This window comes from Lichenostomus cassidix, chromosome 9 (assembly GCF_008360975.1).
Source record: "Lichenostomus cassidix isolate B80296 chromosome 9, HeHo_3.0, whole genome shotgun sequence".
Lineage (NCBI taxonomy): Eukaryota > Metazoa > Chordata > Aves > Passeriformes > Meliphagidae > Lichenostomus > Lichenostomus cassidix.
In genome coordinates, this window is record NC_139490.1 from 8,302,669 (window position 1) to 8,326,272 (window position 23,604).

At 63.1% G+C, this 23,604-nt stretch overlaps 3 protein-coding genes across 5 annotated transcripts; 1 reads left to right on the forward strand and 2 right to left on the reverse strand.

Annotated features, from left to right (window-relative positions):
• The first annotated feature begins 1,986 nt into the window (after positions 1-1,986).
• CLCN2 (chloride voltage-gated channel 2) lies at positions 1,987-14,423 on the forward strand. Of its 3 annotated transcripts, XM_085069172.1 has the most exons (24): positions 1,987-2,146; positions 6,625-6,769; positions 7,232-7,363; positions 7,478-7,606; positions 8,116-8,249; positions 8,335-8,412; positions 8,521-8,599; positions 9,205-9,330; positions 9,398-9,482; positions 9,598-9,699; positions 9,784-9,868; positions 9,946-10,101; positions 10,539-10,608; positions 10,793-10,903; positions 11,138-11,351; positions 11,449-11,582; positions 11,701-11,852; positions 11,949-12,054; positions 12,123-12,196; positions 12,569-12,619; positions 13,139-13,177; positions 13,390-13,494; positions 13,567-13,653; positions 13,732-14,423. In XM_085069172.1, the coding sequence occupies exons 1-24, from the start codon at positions 2,096-2,098 to the stop codon at positions 13,936-13,938; spliced, it is 2,652 nt and encodes an 883-aa protein (XP_084925298.1). In that variant the 5' UTR covers positions 1,987-2,095; the 3' UTR covers positions 13,939-14,423. The 3 variants fall into 3 exon arrangements, with proteins under 3 accessions (XP_084925298.1, XP_084925300.1, XP_084925301.1); XM_085069174.1 differs by lacking the exon at positions 12,569-12,619; XM_085069175.1 differs by lacking the exons at positions 12,569-12,619; positions 13,567-13,653; positions 13,732-14,423 and having other exon boundaries at positions 11,949-12,196; positions 13,390-13,495.
• Positions 14,386-16,386, reverse strand: LOC146433170 (heat shock protein beta-7-like). The gene is made up of 3 exons (XM_085069176.1): positions 16,199-16,386; positions 15,252-15,403; positions 14,386-14,733 (listed from the first exon to the last, which is right to left on the reverse strand). Exons 1-3 carry the CDS (start codon positions 16,338-16,340, stop codon positions 14,545-14,547), a joined length of 483 nt encoding a protein of 160 aa, XP_084925302.1. The 5' UTR covers positions 16,341-16,386; the 3' UTR covers positions 14,386-14,544.
• A 193-nt stretch (positions 16,387-16,579) lies between these two features.
• Positions 16,580-22,888, reverse strand: FAM131A (family with sequence similarity 131 member A). Its single transcript, XM_085069177.1, has 6 exons — positions 22,408-22,888; positions 20,663-20,787; positions 19,795-19,888; positions 19,349-19,531; positions 18,978-19,106; positions 16,580-18,605 (listed from the first exon to the last, which is right to left on the reverse strand). Exons 1-6 carry the CDS (start codon positions 22,436-22,438, stop codon positions 18,163-18,165), a joined length of 1,005 nt encoding a protein of 334 aa, XP_084925303.1. The 5' UTR covers positions 22,439-22,888; the 3' UTR covers positions 16,580-18,162.
• Positions 22,889-23,604: the final 716 nt, after the last annotated feature.

A 23,604-nucleotide genomic window follows, 5' to 3' on the forward strand; every position in this document is an offset into this window, starting at 1 on the left:
TGGGCGGGGAGTGGCACTGGGGAGGACCAGAGCAGTGTGCAGAGCCCACAGCTGGAGCCACGATGCTGACCTCTGCTCACAGTGGAGGCTGCCAACGGAGTGCTTGGCAATGGCACAGGGACAGCAGGACTCTGTCTCCTACACCTCCATGGTGGCACAAACAGCTCAGCCTGGGGCCCCAAGCCAGCGTTCACCCATGGAGGCCCTGTCCTGCAGCACCCACAGCCAGCCATGTGCCCAGGGCTGGGCACAGACACCCACGGTGGTGTAGGGCAGACCTCTGTGCGTGCTCTGGGGCAGCACAACCCCAGTCACCCCAGTACAGATGCACTGGACTAAGGCTTTGTGGGGCCCCATGGGAGTCCCCATGCTGCCACCTGCTCTTCTGTCCCTAACGTGGAGGACAGGGAGATTTCTGGGGCCATCTGTGCTGTGCTGTTATACACTGGGGTAACTGAGACAGTCAGAGCTATACTGGGCTTTATTGGAACAGCATCAGAGCTATAGGGAAAGTAACACTGGGCTCTACTGGGATAGCAGTAAGGCATAGTGGCACCACAGCAATGCTGCAGTGGGACAGTGCTGGCCTGCACTGGGGCTGCACCAAAGGTGACACTAGGTTAGACTGGAGTAGTGGTAGAGCAATAGAAGAATGCCACTGGGGCACACTAGGCTGGGAGAGAGCCCTGTGTGTTGAGCTGGGTGTCCTGCCCTGCACACATCCTTTGACACGCAGGTGCTGGTGCCAGCAGGGTGGCACCACCTGTGGTGGCCTTGCAGTGTGCTGGTGGCCCACAGCCAGCCACGCTGGTGGCTGTGGGCAGAGCATGTGTCCTGGCACAGGGCTTCCCCTCCGGATGAGCGTCCCTGCTGCCACGGGGCAGTGCCAGGAGCTGACGAGCAAGGAGAGAGCTCCGTGCCTGGGGATACAATGAGCGGGCAACCCATTTTGTCATCTCCCTGCCTCAAACTGGTTCATGTCGGGCAGTGAACCCTCCCAGACTGGCACAGGACATATCCCAGCCCCCAGCCCAGCCATTGTCATCCACCCTTGGGGGTGCTGGCGTCAAACAAAGAGGGTGGCACCTGAGCAGTGAGAACTAGCCTGTTCCTGATCGCGCCGCACCAGCCCAGCAGTGCCACAGCTCTGACTTTCCCTGCATCCAGTTCTTGCCACAAAGGTGCCATCCTGTGCCCTGGGGAGGAGGGTGAGCTTGGCTCCACCAGCTGCCCCGGGTGCCCCTGAGCCCGCGGCGGCGGTGAGACGGAGGTCCCAGAAGCCAGCGTGCCATGCTGGAGTGCCTTGCCCGAGGATTGCTGGTGCCAAGCTCTACCCGTGTGTCTCTCTGGAGAGGACTGAGACTCTACTGCCCAGCGAGTTCAGCAACGAAGAGTGGAGCCCACCTCTCTCCCTGGGGGCTGACAGTTCTGGGACACTGAGCAGCATCACGGTAAGGATGAACTCCCTGCCATTTGGGGTGGTGAGTTCCAACAGTGCCAAGGTGCCCTGCCCTCCCTGGGCATCGACAGGTGCCCTCGTGTCCTTCATGCCAAGACAGACCTCAGATACTCTGTCCCTGCCAATCTGTCTCCCAGCCAAGCATGGCCATAAGCCTGGGAGTGAAGGTCTCCAGAGCCCCAGCACGATCTTCCCACATCTCATTGGGGGAAAACCCCACAGGGAAGTAGCGCCCAGCCCCACGCCAGCCCCTTGTACCTGTGGGAAGAGGGAGCAACGTGTCCCAGGGGGAAGTTGACCCGTGGTCACCCCACGCCAGCTTTTACCCTCACCTGCACCTACTGGTTGCCCACGGGTGCCATCCTAGGCAAAGCCCACGGTGGACGGGGTCCCGCCGCAGGACAGAGTTTCCGGCCGGGCATCCCCTGACATAGACGGGCGCTGGGTTCCCGGCCCTGCCGGTGCCGGTGCCGGGCGCTGCCGGCGGAGGCGGAGCGCGGCCGATCCCTCCCCCGGGCAGTGCCCCGGGCCCGCCCCGCACGGTCCGGGAGGAGCCGCGGCCGCCGCGGGCACCGGCAGCGGCACCGGCACCGGCACCGGGACGGCGCGGAGCGGAGCGGAGGCAGCGGCGGGACCATGGCCTCCGAAAGCGAGGCGCAGCGGGCGCTGCAGTATGAGCAGACCCTGGTGAGTACCGCGGACACCGGGAGGGCACCGGTGTGGCACAGGACGCGACGGGGAGCGATGTAGCACCCGGGAGGTTTGAGGGTCTGGGGGTGCTGCCCTGCTCAGGGCAGCAGAGCTCCGCGGTGCCCTGTTTGGGATGCTGTCTCCTGTTTGGGGTGTCACTTCCAGCCCCCCCGGCGGTGGAGGAGCCCAGCTGAGCCCCCACCCCTAGGGCAGGATTTCCACACAACCCTCACCGTCCCCTGCCAACACCCTCATCACTGGGGAGGGATGCCCACCCGTGGGGGCTCCCAGAGGCTCAGCCCGGGCACCTCTCCCCGGCACTGCGTGTCCCCAGCCCTCTGTCCCCAAGATAACGTATCTCCCCCACCTGCAACCTTAGCCCCACGTTTACAACTCCTTTTCCTCTGAGGCTTCCCCACTGGCACCAGGGTGTCCTGTTGTCCTGGGGTGTCCTCCTTCACCCCTGTGTCCCCAGTCACTCCACTGCTCTCCGTTGCTCATGGCCCTCAGACATCACGGGCAAAGGTGCTTTTCCCGGGCCTCCACTTGGGACGGTGCCCGAGGCGGACGGTACTTTGCCCTGGCAAAGGCATTCGGACAGGCAGGGCCAGGGAGGTGTGCGGGAAAGCAGGGACTGTGTGGCCACAGAGTTGTGCCCAAGGCTGCCCAAGAGAGCCTGAGCCAGTTGTTGTGTGTGGTGCAGACCCTGCTGAGCCTTATCCACCCAGCATGGGCACATGGGGCAGTGTCAGGGCACTGCTGCTCTCTGCATACTCTCTTCATTGTCTTTCCGAGCACCCAAACCCTTAGTTTGGTGGTGCCCCTCAGCGCCTACCCCAAGCTGCCCCTGCCCTGCCGCTGTCAGGTGGCTGTGGGACACCAGCGGGCCATGGGAACTCCAGCCGTGCCGTCATCTCCACGACCTTATTGACCCCACAGTCCTTCCCGGCAGAGCTGAGTCAGGGAGCAGTCCGGGGCAGGAGCAGGAGTGAGCTGTGGCAGTGCCTTTCCCTGCCGCCAGCTCCAGATGGCCTCCCTGGGCGCCCTGGTCACGGTGGGTGAGCAGAGAGGCCATCCCAGCAGGGCACCACGGGGTGGAGGAGCCTGCGGGCAGTGTGTGAGGGGAGAGGCATGCTGGGCTGGCATCAGGGCAGTCGTGCTTGGCATCAGCAGACTTTGCCCTCCTTTTCTTTGGGCAGGGTAGTACCCATGCCCTGAGTGCTCCATGGTGCCCATCCCCATGGCCTGTGGGCTCAGTGAGGCTCATGAGAGCGCCTAGGGCTCGTGGGTGAGACTGGGTGCAGGCTCCTGTCCTATAGCCTCACACCTGTATTTTGGGAGCTGCCTGGGCACCTGCTGGGCAGGAGGAGTGCCCAGCCCTTCCCAGTGCATCTGAGCCACCACCAGTTCCTTCCAGTTCCTTCCAGTTCCTGCCAGCACCTGCCAGGAGAGTCAGGATCCAGCTGGAGCCTGGCATGGGCCGGTCTGAGCTGGACAGCCCTGGAGACAGCTCTTGCTGCCTGTGCCCACAGCCAAGCCATCACAGCTAGGCTGCAGGGGTGTGCCCAGCCATGCCCAAAGTTCTCTGTCCCTACCCCATGCCCTTCCCCTCCCCAGATTTTAACAGCCCTGGGATGCCCTGGCCATGGTTCTTGGGGCCCCAGATCTAAAGGTCTCCTCAGGCCCCAGCATCCCACCCTGGGGTCCCCATGCTGAACAGGTGTCTGTGGGAACCCCTGGCATTCAGAGGCTGGTGGGGTGCATGTCACCCCAATGTCTCTCACATGCCAGGCTGCTGTGGTGGGGAGCAAAGGGCCTCTGGGGGGGGATTAAGCTTGACAAACTGCCCTTGTTCATTGCAGAGCTGCTCAGGGCGATTAGAGCCTGGCTAAGACGGGCAGCGTGACACACAGCCCCTGGCCTCTGCCTGCCCACTGCCAGCCCAGAAGACCCCTCACCCCCTTGCCTTTAAATATCACCCCTAGGGGAAATCTGGGAGGAAGGTTGGCTGGCATCAGCCACGAGGAAGTGGGCACCACTGCCAGGCAAGCTCAGTGCTATGGGACAGGCTGGCACGGGGACACGGCAGCACCAGATGCCAGTGCCCGCCCAGGCGCAGCATCGCCCGGGCACAGCAGGCACCATGGGCTGGCAGTGCCCAAGGGGCTGTGGCACAGCCGGTGCCCGCAGCGCAGGAGCCCAGGACCAACAGAGGCCTTGGCCCGTGCCCGTGTCCCCGAGTGCCCCCCGCCAGCCCCCCCTGTGCCCGCTCCCTGCCCGCCCGGCACTGTGATTGTTCAGCTGCTTCACGGCAGAGGCCGGAGTCCCGGGGCTGTTTGTGTTTCAAAAGGCCTTTGTGGAAAAATAACCCAAGCGGAGGAGGAGGAGGAGGAGGAGGAAGGAGAGAGCCCACCACTGGTCTTCATGGCCATGCCAGGGCTGTGGGCACAGTAGCTGTGGCTGCTCAGCACTGGCCACCTGTGGGGGTCCCATGTCCTGCATGTGGGGCTGTGGCATGGGGCAGAGGGGTGGCATGGGGTGGCACAGGGTGACAGCAGGGTGGCACAGCCCCTTTGCTTGCATCCCTCTTGTTGCAAGTGGGGTGAGCTGGAAAGTGAGGCAGACAGGGAGCAAATCCCACCACCCCCAACCAGGCTGGAGCCCCTGGGACTGGACATCCCACCGTGTGCCCCAACACCTTGAGGTCAGTGTGGCAGCCTCTGGCACAGCCCCAAGATGTAGACACTGAGCCAATTTGGGGTTCACTCAGCCTGGGGCTGCTCCCCTCTCGGTTTGGGCTGGCCATGGGTCAGCAGTGGGGCCAGGCAGGCAAATGTTTGGCAGGGTGACAGCACTCCTGGGGTGCCGGCCCATTTCATCTTCCAGAGCAAACAAGCTTTTTCCAAAGGGAGCCTTTGAAAGCAAGACCCCGTGCAGGGCCGGGGTCCTCCTCTGGCAGCTGGTGCTGGATTTGGCCCCTCAAGGTGGCCGTGCCTTTCCCCCCAGCTCTTTTCCACAGGGCAAGGAGCCACTGAGCCCATGCTGAGCAGGAGTTTGGGGGGAAATCCATGCTAGGACAGGGTCAGCAATGGAAATCAGTTAACTCTCCTCTCCTTGCCTACATCCCCACCCTCCCTCCCTCCCGCTGCTGGGCACAACCTGGGTATTAGACAGCAGAGAATCCACCCGGCGCCACTCTGGCTGCTTTCTGCTCTCTACCAAAGGGACCTGGGCAGGAGCGCTGCCCTGTCAGGAGTGCACCTTCACACCGTCCCCACGGGGAGCTGTCATGTGCCAGCAGGCCAGGGGGCTGTGAACGGGACCTGGGCATCCAGGGTGGGCACTGCCACCAGCAGCCGGGGCTGGGCTGCCCACGTGCCAAGCGCGGTGCCCACCCGTGGCGTTGCCCCTCCGCCGGGCGCCGGCAAGGGCCGTGCCGGGGAGGAGGGCGGCTGCGCCCCGGCTGGGCAGCCACGCGCTGCGCTGGCACGGCACGGCGGGTGGGCACGCCATCAGCATGGGGCTCACGTTGTCCCGACGTGGGAGCCTGGCAGGGCCCCCGCGGCCCTGAAGCCTCCCTTTGTGCCGGGCCAACCTCTGGCGCTTGGCATTCAGGTCGTGCCGGGGGGAGTGAGGCGGAAACCAAGCAACAGAGTCCTTGGCAGTGCCCGCCAGTGCGGGACAAATGCCCCCGGCTCAGCGGGGAGGACGGGCACAAAGAGCTCCTGGCCAGCGCCAGGTTCACTGCCAGGGCCACCCCCCATCAGGGCCAGGCCACGTGCCACAGCCAGGCAGGAGGCACCCGAGGAAAGGGAAGTGATCCCTGAGTGGGCACAGAGCCACTCGCACTCACTTGCTCCCTAAACCCCCTCCTCACAGCCCAGGGACTGCCCTGGACCCTCCTCTCTCCTGGAACTGGGGGTACATCCTGTCCTGCACTGTCCTCTTGCCTCCCTGCTGCCAGCTGAGACCAGCCAGCTCATGTCACATGTGACCTGCCGAGGCTGCTTTTGGGGGTATCCCAGCCTTAGCAATGTCGGGGTGTGGTGCCTGCAGAGTGCCTGCACAACCCCAATATCAGCCCTCAGAGAGCCTCCTGGCCAAGCTGGCCACGCTCCCATCACTGGAGGCCCTTCCCCACCCTCCACCAGCCCAGCCCGGAGCCTGGGGCACCTGGGCAGGGCCAGAGACTGGTACAGCTGCCTGCTTTGGGCACCTGGGCAAAACAAGCACCATCGATCCACTCACACCTTATCTGCCTGGCTCCTTCCCACGCCCCGGAGGGCAGCCGGGCACGCCCACAGGCATCTCCACCCCTTTGCCTTGGGATGCCATGCCTTTTCCCTCACCTGGCACCCGTGGTGCTGGGAGGCCGTGCCAGCATGCCCACTGCTCCCCGACTCATTTTCCCCACTTGGGTGCAGGAGTCGGGGTACCAGCAACCCTGACACCCCTGCCCACTCCTTCTCCTGCAGATGTATGGGCGTTACACGCAGGACCTGGGCACCTTCGCCAAAGATGAGGCGGCCCGGCTGCGGCTGCAGGAGGGCGACACCCCCCGGCCCCGCCGCCCCTCCGAGCTGCTGGAATACACCCAGGGCCGCTGTGCCCCCTGCCGTGGTAAGGGTCACCGGGATACGGGCAGAGGTGGGCGCAGCCCCGCGGCAGCACAGTCTGGACACAGCTGCCCACCCCACCACGGTGGTGACGGGTAGAGTTTCTCTGGCTGTCATGGGACACCGGCGCCGAGGACAATGCCACCTGCCCGCCGGGCAGCAGGGACACAATGGCCCAAAATAGCCGGGCACACTGGAGGGACTGGGGGCCCCCAGCCCCTCTACCTGGGGCCATGCCAGGGAGGCTGTGCTGGTGGGAGGTGCATGCCCGGCGGTGCTGTGTGCGGCTTTGCAGTCTGCTGGCTGTGACAGCTGGACACAGTGGTGCTCCTGCACCAGACAGTACCAGCAGTGCTGAGTCAGTGCCACTGGTTTTGAGCATTTGTGTTGCTGCCAGCCTGGCTCTGCCACCTCAGTGTGCCAAACCCTGAGGCATCCAGACTTGAACATGCCCTTGTGTCTACAGTCTGCGCTTTGCAGTGCCAGCGCTTCCTCATTTCCAAGGTGGGCGAGGACTGGGTCTTCCTCATCCTGCTGGGGCTGGTCATGGCACTGGTCAGCTGGGCCATGGATTTTGCCATTGCCACCTGCCTCCAAGGTAAGTGGGTACCAGTGGGTTCCTGGGGCCATGGCAGGGCAGGGAGTGGCCATGCCATAGGGCTATGCCATGTGCCTTGCCACCCACAAGCCATCTGACCGGCTGTTCCCACAGCTCAGAAGTGGATGTATGGGGGCCTGGACACCAACGTGCTGCTGCAGTACATGGCCTGGGTCACCTACCCGACTGTGCTCATTACCTTCTCAGCTGGCTTCACCCAGATCCTCGCCCCCCAGGCCGTAGGTAGGACATCAGGAGGCTGCCTGCAACCTAAACAGGGTGTCCACTCCCTAGGGCTGTGCCTTGGGAGCTGCCTGGGTGTCTTCCTGGAGGTCCTGGGGATCTTTCTAGGGATATGGGCTGGTCTTCACAGGGTCTTCTGGGGACTGTGGTTTGGATGTCATCCTGAGCTTTGGGGATGGGGCTCTTCTGAGGGCTATGAGTTGGTCTTCAGAGTCTCCCGTGAGTTAAGGGAGATGGATGTGCTCCTGGGCTATGAGGCTAGAAGGCTTGGGAGTTTTCCCAAGGCAAAAAACTGATCTTCAGGGGGTCTCCTGGGGGCTATGAGATTGGGGTCCCCATAGGGTATGGGTTGAGCTGTCCCTATGTAATCATGGGGCTGTTCCTGCCAATTGTGCTGTGGGAAGAGGTGTCTCTGGGGTCTCCCTGTGGCAGATCAAGGATTACCCCCAGAACTATGGAGTAGTGTCCCCCTTCATGGCTGTTGGTCAAGGCTGTTCCCACATCACCAGGCTCAGGGATCCCTGAGATGAAGACCATCCTGCGTGGCGTCGTGCTGAAGGAGTACCTCACCCTTAAGACCTTTGTGGCCAAGGTGATCGGACTGACATGTGCTCTGGGCAGCGGCATGCCCCTGGGCAAGGAGGTGAGGGCAGTATCTGGGGCAGAATGAGCAGGGGGCCAGGGAGGGGGGATGAGGGCCATGTCCTCAGTCCCTGTTTTCCTCACAGGGTCCCTTTGTCCACATCGCTAGCATGTGTGCAGCCCTGCTCAGCCGCTTCCTCTCCCTCTTCGGGGGCTTTTATGAGGTAAGCAAGGCAGGCTGGCCCCAGAGGGATCAGCATGTGCCCACCAGAAGGTTTGGCAATGCCTGGGATTGGGGGGGCAGTGCCCACTCACTCCTGTCTCCCTCACAGAATGAGGCAAGAAACATTGAAATGCTGGCAGCTGCCTGTGCTGTCGGTGTTGGCTGCTGCTTCGCCGCCCCCATCGGAGGTAGGGTCACCCCGGGCCCCCCACAACCCCCACACCTCCCGCCCAGGCAGCAGGGTCCACCTGGCGAGGCAAGCAGGACCCCCAGGACAGCTGGCATGGGAGAGGGCAGTGCTGCTCAGCAGGGAGGAGGAAGGGAGGAGCGGGCACCATCCTCCCAGATGTGTAACGTCTGCTCTTGTCCTCTCCCCTACCGCCCTGCGCTCCAGGGAGCTCCCCACTCCAGTCCCGCTGAGCCCTGCCCGTAGGTTGGTGATGTGTCTGACTCTTTCCTTGCCCTTTGCCTGCTGCCCTATCTGTCCCTCTGTCCATCTGTGTGCACCCCACTCCATCCCAGTGCCACCCTTCATGTCGCTGCCCGCATCCCTGCGCTGCCCTCTCGTTCTTGCCAACTCGTGCTTGGCCCACTGTGCCACGTCCACTGTGGCCAGCTGGGACCAGCCATGTGCTTTTCCAGGGAAGCCCTTCAACTGCCCCATAGTGTGTCCATGGGGCAGCCAGACCCCCATGGGCTGTGCATGAGCATGGACTCAGGGTGGGAAGCATGCCAGGCGCCAGGACCCTGCCTAGGTTTCTCCACCTCCCTTGTGCATTCCCCCCAATGCCAGGCGTCCTCTTCAGCATCGAGGTCACCTCCACCTTCTTTGCCGTCCGCAACTACTGGCGCGGCTTCTTCGCTGCCACCTTCAGCGCCTTCATCTTCCGTGTCCTTGCTGTCTGGAACAAGGATGAAGGTACCTCGGGTAGGGTGAGGGCACAGGGGTCCCCTGCCCAGCCCTACTGACCCCCACCATCCCCCAGAGACAATCACGGCACTGTTCAAAACCCGCTTCCGCCTCGACTTCCCCTTCGACCTGCAGGAGCTGCCTGCCTTTGCTGTCATTGGGTGAGTGCGGCCATCCCAGCACCCGTCCAACGGCCCCAGGGGTGGCAGTGGCAGTGCTGGTGGTGCTGGTGGTGGCAGCACAATACGTGGGTGCTCACCCCTTGGCTTTGCCCAGGATTGCCAGCGGATTTGGGGGTGCACTCTTTGTCTACCTCAACCGCAAGATCGTGCAGTTCATGCGCCGCCAGAAGACCATCAACCGCTTCCTCATGAAGAAGTAGGTGCCCAGCAGTCCCTAGCAGTGGGGTGGTGGAGCTGAGGCTGCACCAAAATCACTCCCTGCCCTGTGCCACCCTGCCAGGCGCCTGCTCTTCCCTGCCCTGGTGACGCTGATCATCTCCACGTTGACCTTCCCGCCCGGCTTTGGGCAGTTCATGGCTGGCCAGGTACCTGCTGTGGGGTGACAGGCTGGTCCCCACCCCAGGGCCCCCACCAGCCCCAGCTGATCCCTGCCCATCACCAGCTCACCCAGAAGGACACCCTGGTGACACTCTTTGACAACCAGACGTGGGTCAAGCAGGGGCTCAATGATGAGTTTGAATACTTGGGCATCCTGGAGGCTTGGCGCCATCCCCGCTCCAACGTCTTCGTCACGCTCGTTGTCTTCATCCTCATGAAGGTGGGTACCCCCTGCCCCTGTCATCCCCAAGGTACCACCAGGAGGTTGTGGAGAGGATTTCCTGGATGCCACCAGGGAGATGCCAGATTGGTGCCTGAAAGGTGGCACCAGAAGGCACTGGGTGGCTGCTCTGAGAGTCCACCAAGGTGTTGGCTGGGTGCTGCTGGCATGCCACCAAAGTGATCTTAGCTGGGAGCCACCAGGGTGCCACTAGGGAGGTGCTGGCTGCTTGCTCCTAGGTGCCACCAGGGAGGTACTGGCCAGATGCCACCAGGTGCCACCAGGGAGGGGCTGGCAGGGTGCCCCTGGGAGGAGCCCATGCCCATGGCAGGGTGCGGTGCCCACGTGCTGCTTCACAGTACCTAGCTGCAGGTCACGGCAGGGGCAGGAGGCAGGGCTGGGTCAGGGAAGGCAACTAATGCATGTCTGCCCCACAGTTCTGGATGTCAGCCTTGGCCACTACCATCCCAGTGCCCTGTGGAGCCTTCATGCCTGTCTTTGTCATTGGTGAGACCCTGTACCCTGCGTGGGCACAGCGGGAGGAGGGAGCCACCTCTCAGCCCACACTGGACACCTGTGGGTTCCTCCAGGTGTCCCCTTCCCTGGCAGCACCAGGCAGAGGAGAGGGTGTGAGGCTGGGTCAGGTGCTGGGAGAGCCCTGTGCCTGATCCCAGCCCCACTCTGCACGCAGGGGCAGCCTTTGGGCGCCTGGTGGGGGAGAGCATGGCAGCCTGGTTCCCTGACGGCATCCACACGGACAGCAACATCTACCGCATCGTGCCGGGGGGCTACGCCGTGGTGGGTAAGCACCCAGCTGGAATGGGGACACCATGGTGGGCATCATTTGGAGATGCTGCCCCGCAGATGAGGTCATGATCCCTGGAACTGGGAGTGATAACACCGCTGGGGATGTCTCCAGATGGTCCCAAGGGCTCCGTATGTGGTGGATGCCCTAGAGGGAGGAACCCAGGGTGGGGACCTAGCCTGGTGGGCAATACCTGACAGCCTCCTCCGTGTCTCCTCGGGGTGGCTGTAGGGGCAGCTGCACTATCAGGTGCTGTCACCCACACGGTGTCCACGGCTGTCATCGTCTTCGAGCTGACAGGACAGATCTCCCACATCTTGCCAGTCATGATTGCTGTCATCCTGGCCAATGCCGTGGCCCAGAGCCTCCAGCCCTCCCTCTATGACAGCATCATCCGCATCAAGAAGCTTCCCTACCTCCCTGAGCTGGGCTGGGGCCACCACGAGTGAGTGTGTGTCCCCTGTCCCAACCCCAAACCCCTCACCAGGCACAAGGGGAGGGAGTGGCATCACACTGAAGCCACTGTTCACCTCCCTGGGCAGGAAATACAACGTGCGGGTGGAGGACATCATGGTGCGGGATATCCACTACGTCACACTCAACTGCAAATACCGAGACCTGCAGCAGGTCCTGCACAGCACTAAGATGAAGAACCTGCCGCTGGTGGAGTCAGCAGGTGAGACACAGGCAGGGGATCTGCCAGGACCCACAATGGCCATGGAGTGAGCCTGGATGGTGGGTGGTTGGCAGAGGGAACATTGGGAACCAGTGTGGCCCCTTGCTGTGTCTGGCAGAGTCCATGATCCTACTGGGCTCCATCGAGCGGTCGCAGGTGGGTGCCCTGCTCAGCAGCCAGCTCAGTCCCCAGCGCCGGATCCTGGCCTTGAGGCAGAAGGTGCTCTCCGAGGATGGGCACCGGCTCTCCGATTCCAGCATCCGCTTCCAGGTGAGGAGTGCAGCTGCCTTGGGGGATGCCTGGTCAGGGTGCCCCCCACCACTCTCACCCCATCTTCTTGCACACCACCACCCCATCTTCTTGCAGATCAGCACAGAGACCTCCTCAGGCACTCCTGCCCGCCCTGCTCTCCGCAAGCCCCTGAAGCCGGCGCTGAAGCGGGTGCCCAGCAGCCCAGCTGACAGCCCCCCAGGTGAGTCTGCATGCGGACCCCCCGACCCCTCTGTGTCCCCCACACTGACACCCCTTCCCCACTCGCAGCTGGCACCACAGACCATGCTGGCATCGCCCTCAAGAGCCTCTTCTGTGCCAACGCCGCCACAGAGCCCACTGAGGTGAGAGCCTGGCCCTCCCTAGCCCTTCCCACCCCTGAATGGCTTTGCCTGGCTCTGCCCAGCCCTGCCCATTCCTGAATGACCGTGCCTTGCCCTGCCCATCCCTTCCCATCCCTGATTGCCTGGCCCCTCCTGGCCCTGCCCAGCCCTTCCTGGCTCTTCCCAGCCCTGCCCATTCTTGTCACATCCCTTTCCATTCCTGCTCAACCCTGCCTGTCCCTTCCCATCCCCTTCCATCATTTTCCATCCTATCCCACTCCATCCCACATCATGTCATGTCATCCCATCCCATCCCATCCCATCCCATCCCATCCCATCCCATCCCATCCCATCCCCTCCCATCCCCTAACTGCTGTCTCTCCCACGGGCCAGGCCCAGGTCACAGCCTATCCCAAGGCCAAACGCGTCCGCATGTCCATTGTGGTAAGCTGCAGCCAATCGCAGCCTGGGCACAGCTCCTGCCAGCCAATCAGAGCCTGGCAGGAGTTCTCTGAACCAATCAGGGGTCTGGCAAGATTCTTCTTGGCCAATCGCGTTGGGCCTATGTCTGTTCAACCCATGTTGGATGGTTATGATTCCATACAACGATCCTGGTGTGCATCCTCCCTGTCCCAGACATTCCCAGGAATCTGGACATGGAGCCTCCCAGCCATCACAACCACAGGATCTGCCCCCTTTGCTCAGCAAATCATGGCACACCTTGCATTCTCTCCACCAATCACAAGCTTGGCTTGTCCAACTGTGGCCAATCAGGGTGTGACCGATATCCTGTCAACTAATCATGTTACTTGACCTGCCCATGCCCTGCCTGCATGTGCTGCCTGCACCCTCACCATGCCCTACCTGCACCCTCGCTGTGCCCTGGCTGTACCCTGCCTGCAGCCAGTGTGCAGACGCACTGCCTGCTGCCCTCCAGGCTGCTCCAACAGGTCTCTCTTGCAGGAGGAGATGATTCTGGGTGACAAGATGACCCCAGCAGAGGTGAGGGAGTGGGCAGAGACAGGCAGAACCCTGCTGCTCACAGGGATCCGAGACTTTCCAAAGGGGTGCCAAGGCATGAGGTGGGCGTGGGGAGGTAGGGGAAGGATGACCCAGACTTCTCCATAAGACTGGGTGTAGGGAGGGTGGGTGTGCCCTTGCTGGCACCTGTGGGGAGGCCATACCCATCACCCTGCCCAATGGCACCTCCCCAGATCCTGGAGTGGGAAGAACAGCAGCTGGACCAGCTGGTGGACTTCAGCAGTGCCAAGATCGACCCTGCACCCTTCCAGCTGGTGGAGCACACCTCACTGCACAAGGTGGGCCCACACCCCACCCCAGACCCCTTCCCGCATCCCCCAGACCCCCAACTCAGCTCCCTTTTCCTGCAGACCCACACCATCTTCTCTCTGCTGGGCCTGGACCATGCATTTGTCACCAGCATTGGGCGACTGGTGGGCATGGTGTCCCTGAAGGAGGTAAGCAGGGGTGGGGAGGCTGGAGGGGCACAGAACAGCACCTGGAGCTGTTTACCCATGGGTTTGGGGTGTCCGCAGCTGCGCAAGGCCATCGAGGGTTCGCTGACCGGCAAGGGGGTGAAGGTGCGCCCACCGCTCGCCAGCTTCCGCGACAGCACCGCCAGCACCACCGAGGCTGACACCACCGCCCTGCGCCAGCTCTGGGACCGCCACCAACACCACCACATGCCCCGCGAGGCTGGTCCTGGGGGCGACGATGATGACGACGCCCCCAAGGGCCAGTGAGACCCTTGAGGTCCCCTTCCCATGTCCCCAGAAGCCACAGAGGCCCCCTGGCAGGTGCTGGGGGATGCCTGCCCTGAGCCCACTGACGCCAAGCTCAGCACAGGAGTGGGCACCCTCAATCAAGTGCCACTGCCCCCTCCCTGTGCTGGGAACCAGCTAAATGCCCTCCAGCCAGCCCCTGCTCCCCAGCTACCTGCCAGCTCTTGGGGCTTCCCACTTCGCTACCTCTGCACCACCCCAGCTCCTGGTGCCCCCCAGAATGGCCACTGCCCTCATCTCCACCAGGCTGTCCCTGCTCAGGGTGGCACGGGGGGGAGAGGGGTATCAGGTTGGGGTGTCCACGGGGACATGGGTGGGCACTGCCCCCTGTGCTCAGCACCTCATGGCTGGGAACAGGGGGTCCTGCTGCCGCTCTGCCATGCACCCCTCCCCATGTAAATACAGAGATTTTTATATTAATTTAATAAAAGGACTTTATAAACAGAGCCAGAGCACTGAGGGGCTAGAGGTGGAGAGGGGCACAGCTAGTGGGCACCAGCTGAGCTTCACCACAGTGCTGGGGTTGGCACCACTTGGGGCGAGGAACTTTTTGTCACCCAGTGCCGCTCACAGCGTGGCCTCGCTGCGGTACAGCAGCTGCGGGGGCTGCCCAGGGCCAGCACTGACACGGCGCCGGGCAGTGATGACCAGTGTGCCGGCCTCAGTAAGGGTGCAGCTCACTGACAGCGGGTCCGTGTCCTCAGGCAGCTGGCACTTGTGGGTGAAGGTGTCACAGACAGTGCCGTCCTCGGCCACCTGCAGGGAGGCAGCACTGGTGCAGTGGAACACAGCGTGGCATGGTGGTACACAGCACATTCCCAGTTGCCCTAGTGCTTCTAATGGGGCAACTCCCAGTCACCCTGGCTCCAGCAGGGAGCTCAACAGGGAAGATCCCAGTGATTCAGGGACAGTTCCCAGTTACCCCACTGCCAGTGGGAAGCAGGTCCCAGCTGCCCAAGTCTTGGCATGTGAGGTAATATCCAGCTACCCCAGTGCCAGCAGGGACTGTTCACAATTGCCACCTCCAGCAGAGAAGGACATGGAGCAGGACCTCCCAGTTGCCCCATTCTCCATGATGGCAGTTCCCAGTTACCCCAACACAGAAGAGGTGCAGTAGAGCAGGACCTACCTGTTGTCCCATCACTATAGCACAGCTCCCATTTACCCTAGTGCCAGCAAGGGCTACTCCCAGTTACCACTCTGCCCCCACCACCCACAGGAGGGGGTGTCATGGGCAGGACCCCCACTGTGCCATGGCCCCTCGGGTGCCTCACCTTTTCTGCCTGGATGGTGACATGGCAGTTGGAGGTGGTCACCACAATGTCAGGAGGCTCGAACTGGCTGACGTCGGCCACCACTTGGTAGGTGTCACCCTGGGCATGCACCCAGGTGCCCAGGCTGCAGGGGTACATGGCGCCTGGGGAGTCTGTGGGCAGTGGAGAGCTTCTGGGCATGGGGACACGGTGCCCAGGGGCTGGGGCACTGTGGGTGTAGGGGAGCCTGGTGACACTGGGGGAGGGAGGGCTGGGGGTAGCAGGTGGCAGTGGGAGTTTGGGGATGTTGAAGGTGCTGGGGGATTGAAGGGGGAACAGGGAGTCCCGGGGTATGGGGTTACTGGGTGACCTGGAGGGGTACCGGGTAGTCTGGAGGCATCTGAGGGCACTGGGACATTCTGGGGGCGCTGGACAACCTGAGGACAGGAGGGGAATGGCACAGGAGGCTGAAGACACTGGGGATGACCAGGAAACTCTACTCTAGGGGGAGTGTGTTGGGTGGGGAAAGGAGGACATTAGAGTTATTGGGGGTGTACAGGAAAGGGGGGGCCTAGCAGGTGACATCTAGGGTTCTGGGGCACAGGGGAGCTGAGGACATAAGGGCAGCCAGGATGCTCTGGGTCGGGGGGAAAAAGCTATGGAGGGTTCTGGGCATATAAGGAGGATCTAAAGGGTCTGTAGAGGGGGGAGCAGGCAGCACAGTGGTCCTCGGGATAGCAGGGACACTGGGGTTACCAGGGACTTACAGGGTGAGCACAAAAGCACTTAGGGAGTAAGAGCTGAAGGACAGTCCAGAGAGCCATGGGAGGCAGTCAGGGTTCCCCTCCAAGCCCTCCCACCCTGTGCTGGGGGTTGTCCCACACTGTCCCCAGACACAGGTCATCGGGCTAGCCCTTGGGGGAGCCATCCCCAGGGTAGCAGGGCCCCCCACCCTCCGTGCCCAGTACCTGGGTACCCAAACGCCTCATGTGCCCGTGCCCCAAAGGGTCCGTGCCGCCGGTCGCCCTCAAAGCGGGGTTCGCCGTGCCCCTGCCCAAAGGCACTGAGGAGCTCAGCACGGTACGTGGAGGCTGAGCTGAGCGATGCCATGGCGCCTGCTGCCTGCACCCCCAAGGCCCTGCCGTGGGGAGGGTCCAGCCGCCCGCCAGCCACCATCACCAGATGCCCATAATTAGGCACCCTGTCCATAGGAATGTGAGATAAGGGACGAGGCCTCCGTCACCCTGTGGGGCCGCAGAGGGGGATGCATCCCTACCACCGCTGGCCTGCCACCCCCCTGGCCTCCTGGGGAGGAGGTGTCCCCCCCACCTGCAAGAAGAGGTGCCCGGTGCAGCGCTCGCACAATTGACTTTATTCAAGACCTGGCAGGATGGAGGAGGGGGTGCCATAGTGTGGGCACCCCACAGATACTCCACAGGTACCGCCACAGCGGGGTGGGGGGCTCAGGCAGCTCCCACAGGTATGCACATGCGTGCACATGCCCATGCGCTCCCAGGTGTGCACATGCACACACACACAGAGCAAAGCCCCCCACCCCTCCACAGGCACCCCCCAGCCCATCCCAGTACCGTGGGGAGCATCCGCCGCCCTCAGGAGGGAGTGGTAGCGGGTGGCAGGGAGCCATCAGTGTGGTGTCAGGCCTGCTGGCCCCTGCAGCCCCTCACAGCTCGGTGATGCAGCGGCGGTGGGGGACAGTCCCACACCAGGCACCCCATGGCAGGGAGGGAGAAGAGGAGCTGTGCCCGGCAGGGGTTGATGGGGGTGCTGGGGGGTGCAGGGGAGTATGGGTGCAGTGGGTGCTAGGGGGCACCCCGGGGTGCAGGGCCAGTGGACAGGGGCTGGGCTGGGTGAGGAGCAGCATGCAGGGGGAGAGTGGCCCCACGAAAACACGTGCCATGCGGGAAGGGGCGCGCAAGCGTTGGCAAAAACCGGCATTCCTCCCCCAAATGACGTGCCTGGAACCCCTCACACGGGCTTTGGGGGTCCCCGAGGGGGGGTGCCACCTCCAGCCAGGACAGGGGGGCTGGTTGCCCTTCATGTAGGCACTTGGTTCCCTGCTAGGAGTGAGTGACTTGTCGACGGGGACATCTGTCCCACTTCCCACCTCCTCTCTCCACCCTGCATTGCCTCACAGCAGACTTGGGGGGCCCTGGCTGGGCTGAGCCCCGTGCTGCAGGGCTGGCTTGGGGCTGCTGTCCTGGTGGCCCAAAGTCCCCAGCCTGGGGCCCATGCCCACCCAGCCCTGCAGCTTTCCTGTGCCAGCCCCATGCATGTACAAAAGTGTAGAAAGTCCCAGCACCACGGCACATCTGCAGCCCCCCAGCACCCCTGGCACCCTCACAGCACCCCTCCAGTAGCTCCATGCTCCAAGGCAGCAGTTCACAGTTTTAAACTCAGTCCAATAAAAGTTGGCCAGGGAGAGAGGAGAAAAGCCCTTCCCACACCAAAACCCCCACCACCACCCTGGCTCGGGGTGGTAGAGGCACCACAGGATGCTCAGAGAGTTTCAGCCATGCCATTGTGGGGGAGGGAGCTGTGCCCAAAAGGGGAGCCCAGGGTGGCTTGGGGGAGAACATGCGAACAACCAGCCCCACTTATTTAGTCTTGTCAGTTCTTGGGGGCACATCTGGGCATCAGGGAAGGGGACAGACCCCCCCAAGCCCTTCCCTGCGCCCCTTCCCTGCTCTCATGCAAAAATCCAGGAGGGCAACGATGTGGCCAAGCAGGGCTGGGGCATGGTGGGGGCACACTGGCTGGGGGGGCTGCAGTGGCCCCCTGAACCCCTCCTGCGCCCGGATAGCGAGGGGGAGCAGCTGCAGGGCCTGTCCCTCACCCAGCATGGGGTCTGGCCAGAGGGCTTCGGCAGGGGAGCTGGACCCCCACCAGGAGAGGCAGGGCACCCCAGGAGGCATCAGGGCTCTTCGGCCTCCTCCTCCTCCAGCGATGCCACCCCAGAGGAGGCGACGTCAGAGATTTTCCGGCGGAGTGGGAAGTCCTTGCTCAGCACCACCTCGTCCTCGGTGGGCGAGAGACAGGCTTCGGCGTAGGACACGGAGTAGAGGGAGTCCTGGCACCGGAGCCGTGCCAGGCCCCGCAAGGCACTTTGGCTGGCTGGGGGCGGCAGCTTGGGCAGCAGCAGGTCCTCGCCCCCCAGGGAGCCCAGCAGTTTGGCAGTGAGTTCGGAGGGGGACACCATCTCCAGGCTGCAGAGGCTGGAGCAGAGAGTCTCGGGGGAGAGGGTGTGCGAGGAGTCGCTCTCGGGCTCGCAGGAGCCGTGCCGCACGCCCAGCTGGCACAGGTGGCCCTGCAGTAGGTCTCGCAGCAGCGCACTGGTGGGCATCGTGCCAGTCAGCTCTGTGGGAAACCAGGATGCCTGGGTCAGTCTAGGGCTGAGGGCACCAGGGATGTCAGCTGCCCCCTGCCCTGTGCCCTGCAGGTTGGGAGCAGCCCTGTGCCTGCCTGCTTTGCCCACCAATTGCTGCACGCATGGCACTGGTAACCACCAAAGGAAAAGCAAAACACTCTCTGGCACCAGTCACATTTAAGGGCTTCCCCATCCCTGGCTCAGGCACTGTTCGCCACAGTGCCAGGCAGAAGCAGTGCCCTGTATGGGGGTGGCCAGGCTGGGCAGTGCTCCAGGCAGCAGGCATCCCTTTCATTTAACCCTCAGTGGTGGGACACCCACACCAGCAATGGGACAACTTGCCCACTCCCCACAGCACTTACCGGTGGGCTGGGAGCTCTCTGTGGATGGCATGAAGTCCTCGTCGTAGGACTCGTCATTGGAGTCGTCCCCATCCACTGAGGACCAGGCTCGCAGCTTGGCCTCAGCGATGGCAAACTGTTCCGCCACTCCTGACACAGGACAGGCATGGGTCAAACACGTGCAGGGAGGTGTCCCCAAAATCCCACCGCCCTGGCACCTCTGTGCCCATGGTGCCATGGTATCTATGGATGGATGAATGGATGGATGGATGGATGGATGGATGGATGGATGAATGAATGGATAGATGGATGAATGGGGACAATCCATCCCAAAGCCCCTGCCCTGGGCCACAGTGGGGACCATGCCCACTGGCCATGCCCACGGTGCCCACCGGCAGCAAATCGCGCCTCCTGCTCGCCCTCGCTCAGGTGGCAGTAGGAGCTGAAGGCGCTCTCCAGGGCAGAAGGTGACTCCACAGGCTTACACCAGCCCTTCCACTCGATGAGGTGGGCGACACGGCCCTGCGCCATGGCCGTCGGCTTCGTCACGTGCTCCTTCACCACCTGAGAGATACCTGTAGGATATGCCCCCACATCAGCATGCCCTGGGGCACCCCAAGTCCCCTCACAGAGCCCATGACCCAGGGACCCAGCACTCCCTGCCAGTAACCCATGGGACCTGGCACCTCCATGCCCTCCTCTTGGGTGCCACCAAGGACCCCCTGAGCCCCCCCCCAAACTCCAAAGGGGTGACTCACAGGCCCCCCCCCCAGGAGGCCCAGACCCCTCGCCTCAGGAGAGCTCCCTTTCCCAGATGAGCCCCTGGGTGAGCAGTTACCGTGCAGCGAGGAGCGGGCCAGGGCAGCAATCTCCTGGATGGTCAGCGCGCGCCGTGACTTGGGCAGCATCTCGACAGTGTCCTCAACATTGACCTGCCAGAGTGGGCAGTGTGGTCAGAGCCCCTGCACCATTCCCCTTCTGACAGCCCCACACTCCAGGAGCAGGCTTGGCCACCCAGTGGAGCCTGGGGTGATTGTGCACACACACATTACAGACACGTGTGTGCAGAGGGATGGTCACAGCAGGGCACCTGTGCCTGTGTGCACACTCCCACAGTGTCACTACAGCCACACACTGACCCTGTGAACACACCTGCACGTGCCTGTTCAGGTAACCATGTGTGCACACACACGCAGGCACTCTCATACACAAACTGACCCTAAACACACACCTGCACGCTCACACCTGAGCTCACTGTACACACACATGCACCTGCACACTTGTGTGCACACACATGTGTACGTGCCCCGTGCTACTTGGTGCCAACGCGCCATCCCCAGCTTGTGCACACACACGTGCACGTGCAAGACCACCACAGCCCAACTCCCCAGCATCCATTCCCTGGCAGCACACGCCATGCCAGGACATCCTGCTGTATGTCCCAATTGCTATCCCGGCCATGCCAGGCCCTGAGCCCATGGCCACGGGGGAAGCGATGTGGGATTTGGAGGCGCGCAACAAATTGCATTGCCATGGCAACGAGGCACCGTGGACTGATTTCTCCCAGGATACAGCCCGGCTCATGGCTGACGTCAGAGCAGCCCCGAGCCACTGCGAGCTGGCAGGGCCATGGCCAGGACGGGTGCCCCGCCATGGGGTACCAGCACATGGATACATCGGTTGGACACGACCGGGCTCAGTGGTACCTGGAGGAAGTCCTGGCTGTCGAAGGAGGCCTGGCGCACCAGCCGGGGCAGCGGGCGGGCAGCACTCAGGGGTGACAGTGCCTTCACCTCCTTCCACTCCACACAGAGCGTCGTGTCCACGGCCACTGCAGGAAGAGCTGAGGCCAACCTCAACACCTCCGTTTCCCCAGCAACCCTCTCAGTCCCCCACCCAGTGACCCTGTGGTGGCAGCTTCTTGTCCAGTCTGAGACCAGGCACAACTCGTTGCTGCAGCACTGGTGACTCACGCCCGGGCAACTCTTCCGCCTGTGTCAGCGGTAATGCACGGCCCCAGCCTGGCACAGGGGGCCAGGCACCCATCCCAGCTTGGCAGCTGCTGTGGGAGGGGTGGGGGCAGCTGGACCAGGCTGGACCGGGCCAGGTGCTGGGTGTGTGGAGGGAGGCAGCACTGGGGGCCATGCTTGCGGGGGACTGCTGCTCCTCCACTATCTCCAAAATCCCCCTCTGCAACTCCCCACTTCTGGGTGAGGACAGAAAGGAGCAAGAAGGGATAGGATCAGTAAAAGCATCTGCACCCATCCTTCGCCACAGCAGCTTGACCTCCTGGCACTGGCACTCCTAATGGACGGGTGTTCACACCCTCGGGCACTGATTCCCAGGCACCGGGGGCCTCTTGTCAATGCAGTTCCCAGAAAAGGCCAGTCCCAAAGGAGCCAAGGCGGGGTATCCCTCAAGAGCCTCCTTTCCCCTGCACCAGGGTGGGCCTAGCTGACGTAAACCAGCTCTGAGGTGGGATATAGGGGAGCTCAAAAGTGCTGCCTCCCACCCGCATCTGAGGGTACACCCTGGCTTCTTTGGGAAATTGCAGAGAGGATCGCCCCCACTCCCAGCTGTGGGCAGGGGCACCCTGTGGTGACATCCTAGCAACAACACCCCCAGGGCCCCTCCAGCACGTCTGCAACACTCTCAACACAGTCCTAGCCCCCACCAACTGAGCCTCCAGAACACCCTCTGATCACAGCCCCCATCCCTCCTGCAGCATGCCCAGGACAACAGCAGCACCCCCATTGTACCCCACACACTGCAGCAAACCCCTGCCAGCTCCCATAGCACAACCTCCAATAGCCCCCTGAAAAACTCTGTCTCCCTCATAGCACCCCCATAAGCTCTCAGGACTCTGACTAGCACCCCAGTCCCACACTCTCTTCCCAGTTCTCTTGCTCTCCCACCCCCACCCTCCAGCTCCCCCAGAGCTGAAGCCCAACCGCTCCAATCCCCCCAGCCTCTACACATCCGCATGCCCCCGTATCTCCCTGCACTCCCCTGGGCCCCCCAGCTGCCCCAGAGCAGCACCCCCAGCTCCCAAACGCCCACCCATCTATAGCCCCCATCACCCTATATGTGCCCAAGTCCTCCAGAGCCCTCAAGCTCTCTGTATGCACAACACACTTAGATACCCCAGTTCTCTCTGTGTACACCCCCACCTCCATAATTCTCTATATCCCACAGCCCTCACATCCTCCCAGTCCCCATACACAGCCACTCCATCCCCTGGATCCCTCTCAGCTCCCTGCTCTCCACCTTCCCACATCCCCCATCCCCCGTAGCCCCCGACACCCCTATCGCATCACTCCCATCCCCTCGGCCGCCCCCAGCAGCCCCCGCACACGCCCCTCGCCATCCTCAAGTTCCCCTAACACCCTCCATACCCTAGGACCCCCTATTCCCCCAAGCCCCCGCTCCCATCCCGGTGCCGCTCACCCACCGATGGTGGTTTTGGAGCCGATGCAGCCCATGCTCCCGGGGGGGCCCCGGTGCGGGCACTACCGCCGGCTCCGCGCCGCCCACATCGCCCCCCGACCGCATGGGCGGCCCCGGACAGCGCCCGCGCCCCGCTGGAGCCGCTGTCGGGCCGGGCCGGGCCGCGGTACCGGAGCCCCGAGCGGTGCCGGAGCCCCGAGCGGTGCCTGCGCCGGGCCGGGGAGCAGCACGTCCAGACACGTCACTGCTGGGGGAGGAAGAGGAGGGAGAGGGGGAGGCGGGAGGAAAAGGAGGAGAGTGTGCGGGAGGGAGGCTGAGAAAGAGGAGGCGGAGGGGGATGAAGGATGCGGGAGAGGGAGGAAGGGGAGAACGGGGAAGAGGGAGGCCGGGAGGAAGAGGAGGAAGGGGAGATGAGGAGAGAGGTGAAGGGGAGATGAAGGCAGCCGGGGAGGATGAAGGAAGAGGGGGGCTGAAGGAAGAGGAAGAGGGGGATGGAGGAAGAGGAGGGGGCGCGGGGAGGAGGAGGAGGAGGATGGACGGAGGAAGAGGAGGGGGCTGAGGAGGAGGGGAAGAAGGCCGGGAACCGCGGAGAGCGCCGTGCCAGCACCGCGGACAGCGCCGCCCCGCCCGCCCGGCCCCCGTCGGGGGACAAGGGACTGGGACCCTGCAGCAACAGGGCACCCCTCAGACCCAGGCCTGCCTGCTCCTAGCCTCCCCCGAGGGCCTGGTTGTGCGGGAGGCAGCATACAGCCTCCGGCAGAGGTAGAACGGGGTTGGGGACAGGTGGGCGCAGGCTTTGGAACATCAGGTCTGACAGCAACATCCCCTGCAGGAGATCCAGGCCAGAATTGATGGCCAGGCTGATGGGTCAGCCTGTGTTCATTCTGAAACCCGCTGATGGTAATTAATGCTGTGGTACCTTTTCCCTGGCACAGGAGGGCACTGCTGGGGTGCCACCCTCTCTCTCCCTTGGCAAGCAGTTTACCCAAACAGCTCAAAGGGTCTCCCTCCCTCGTTACTCACTCATTCCCAGTGAGGGGGAGCTCCTGCCCAGTCCCCATCCCCAGGCCTTTTCCCTGCCAACTGCTTCCCAGCATTAGTGCTGCCAGGGCTGCAGCTCAGACAGATCAGCCTCTAATCTGGGGAACAGCCTCTGGTTAATTATTCTGTACCCTCTGGGCCATGGCCAGGGTGACTCAGC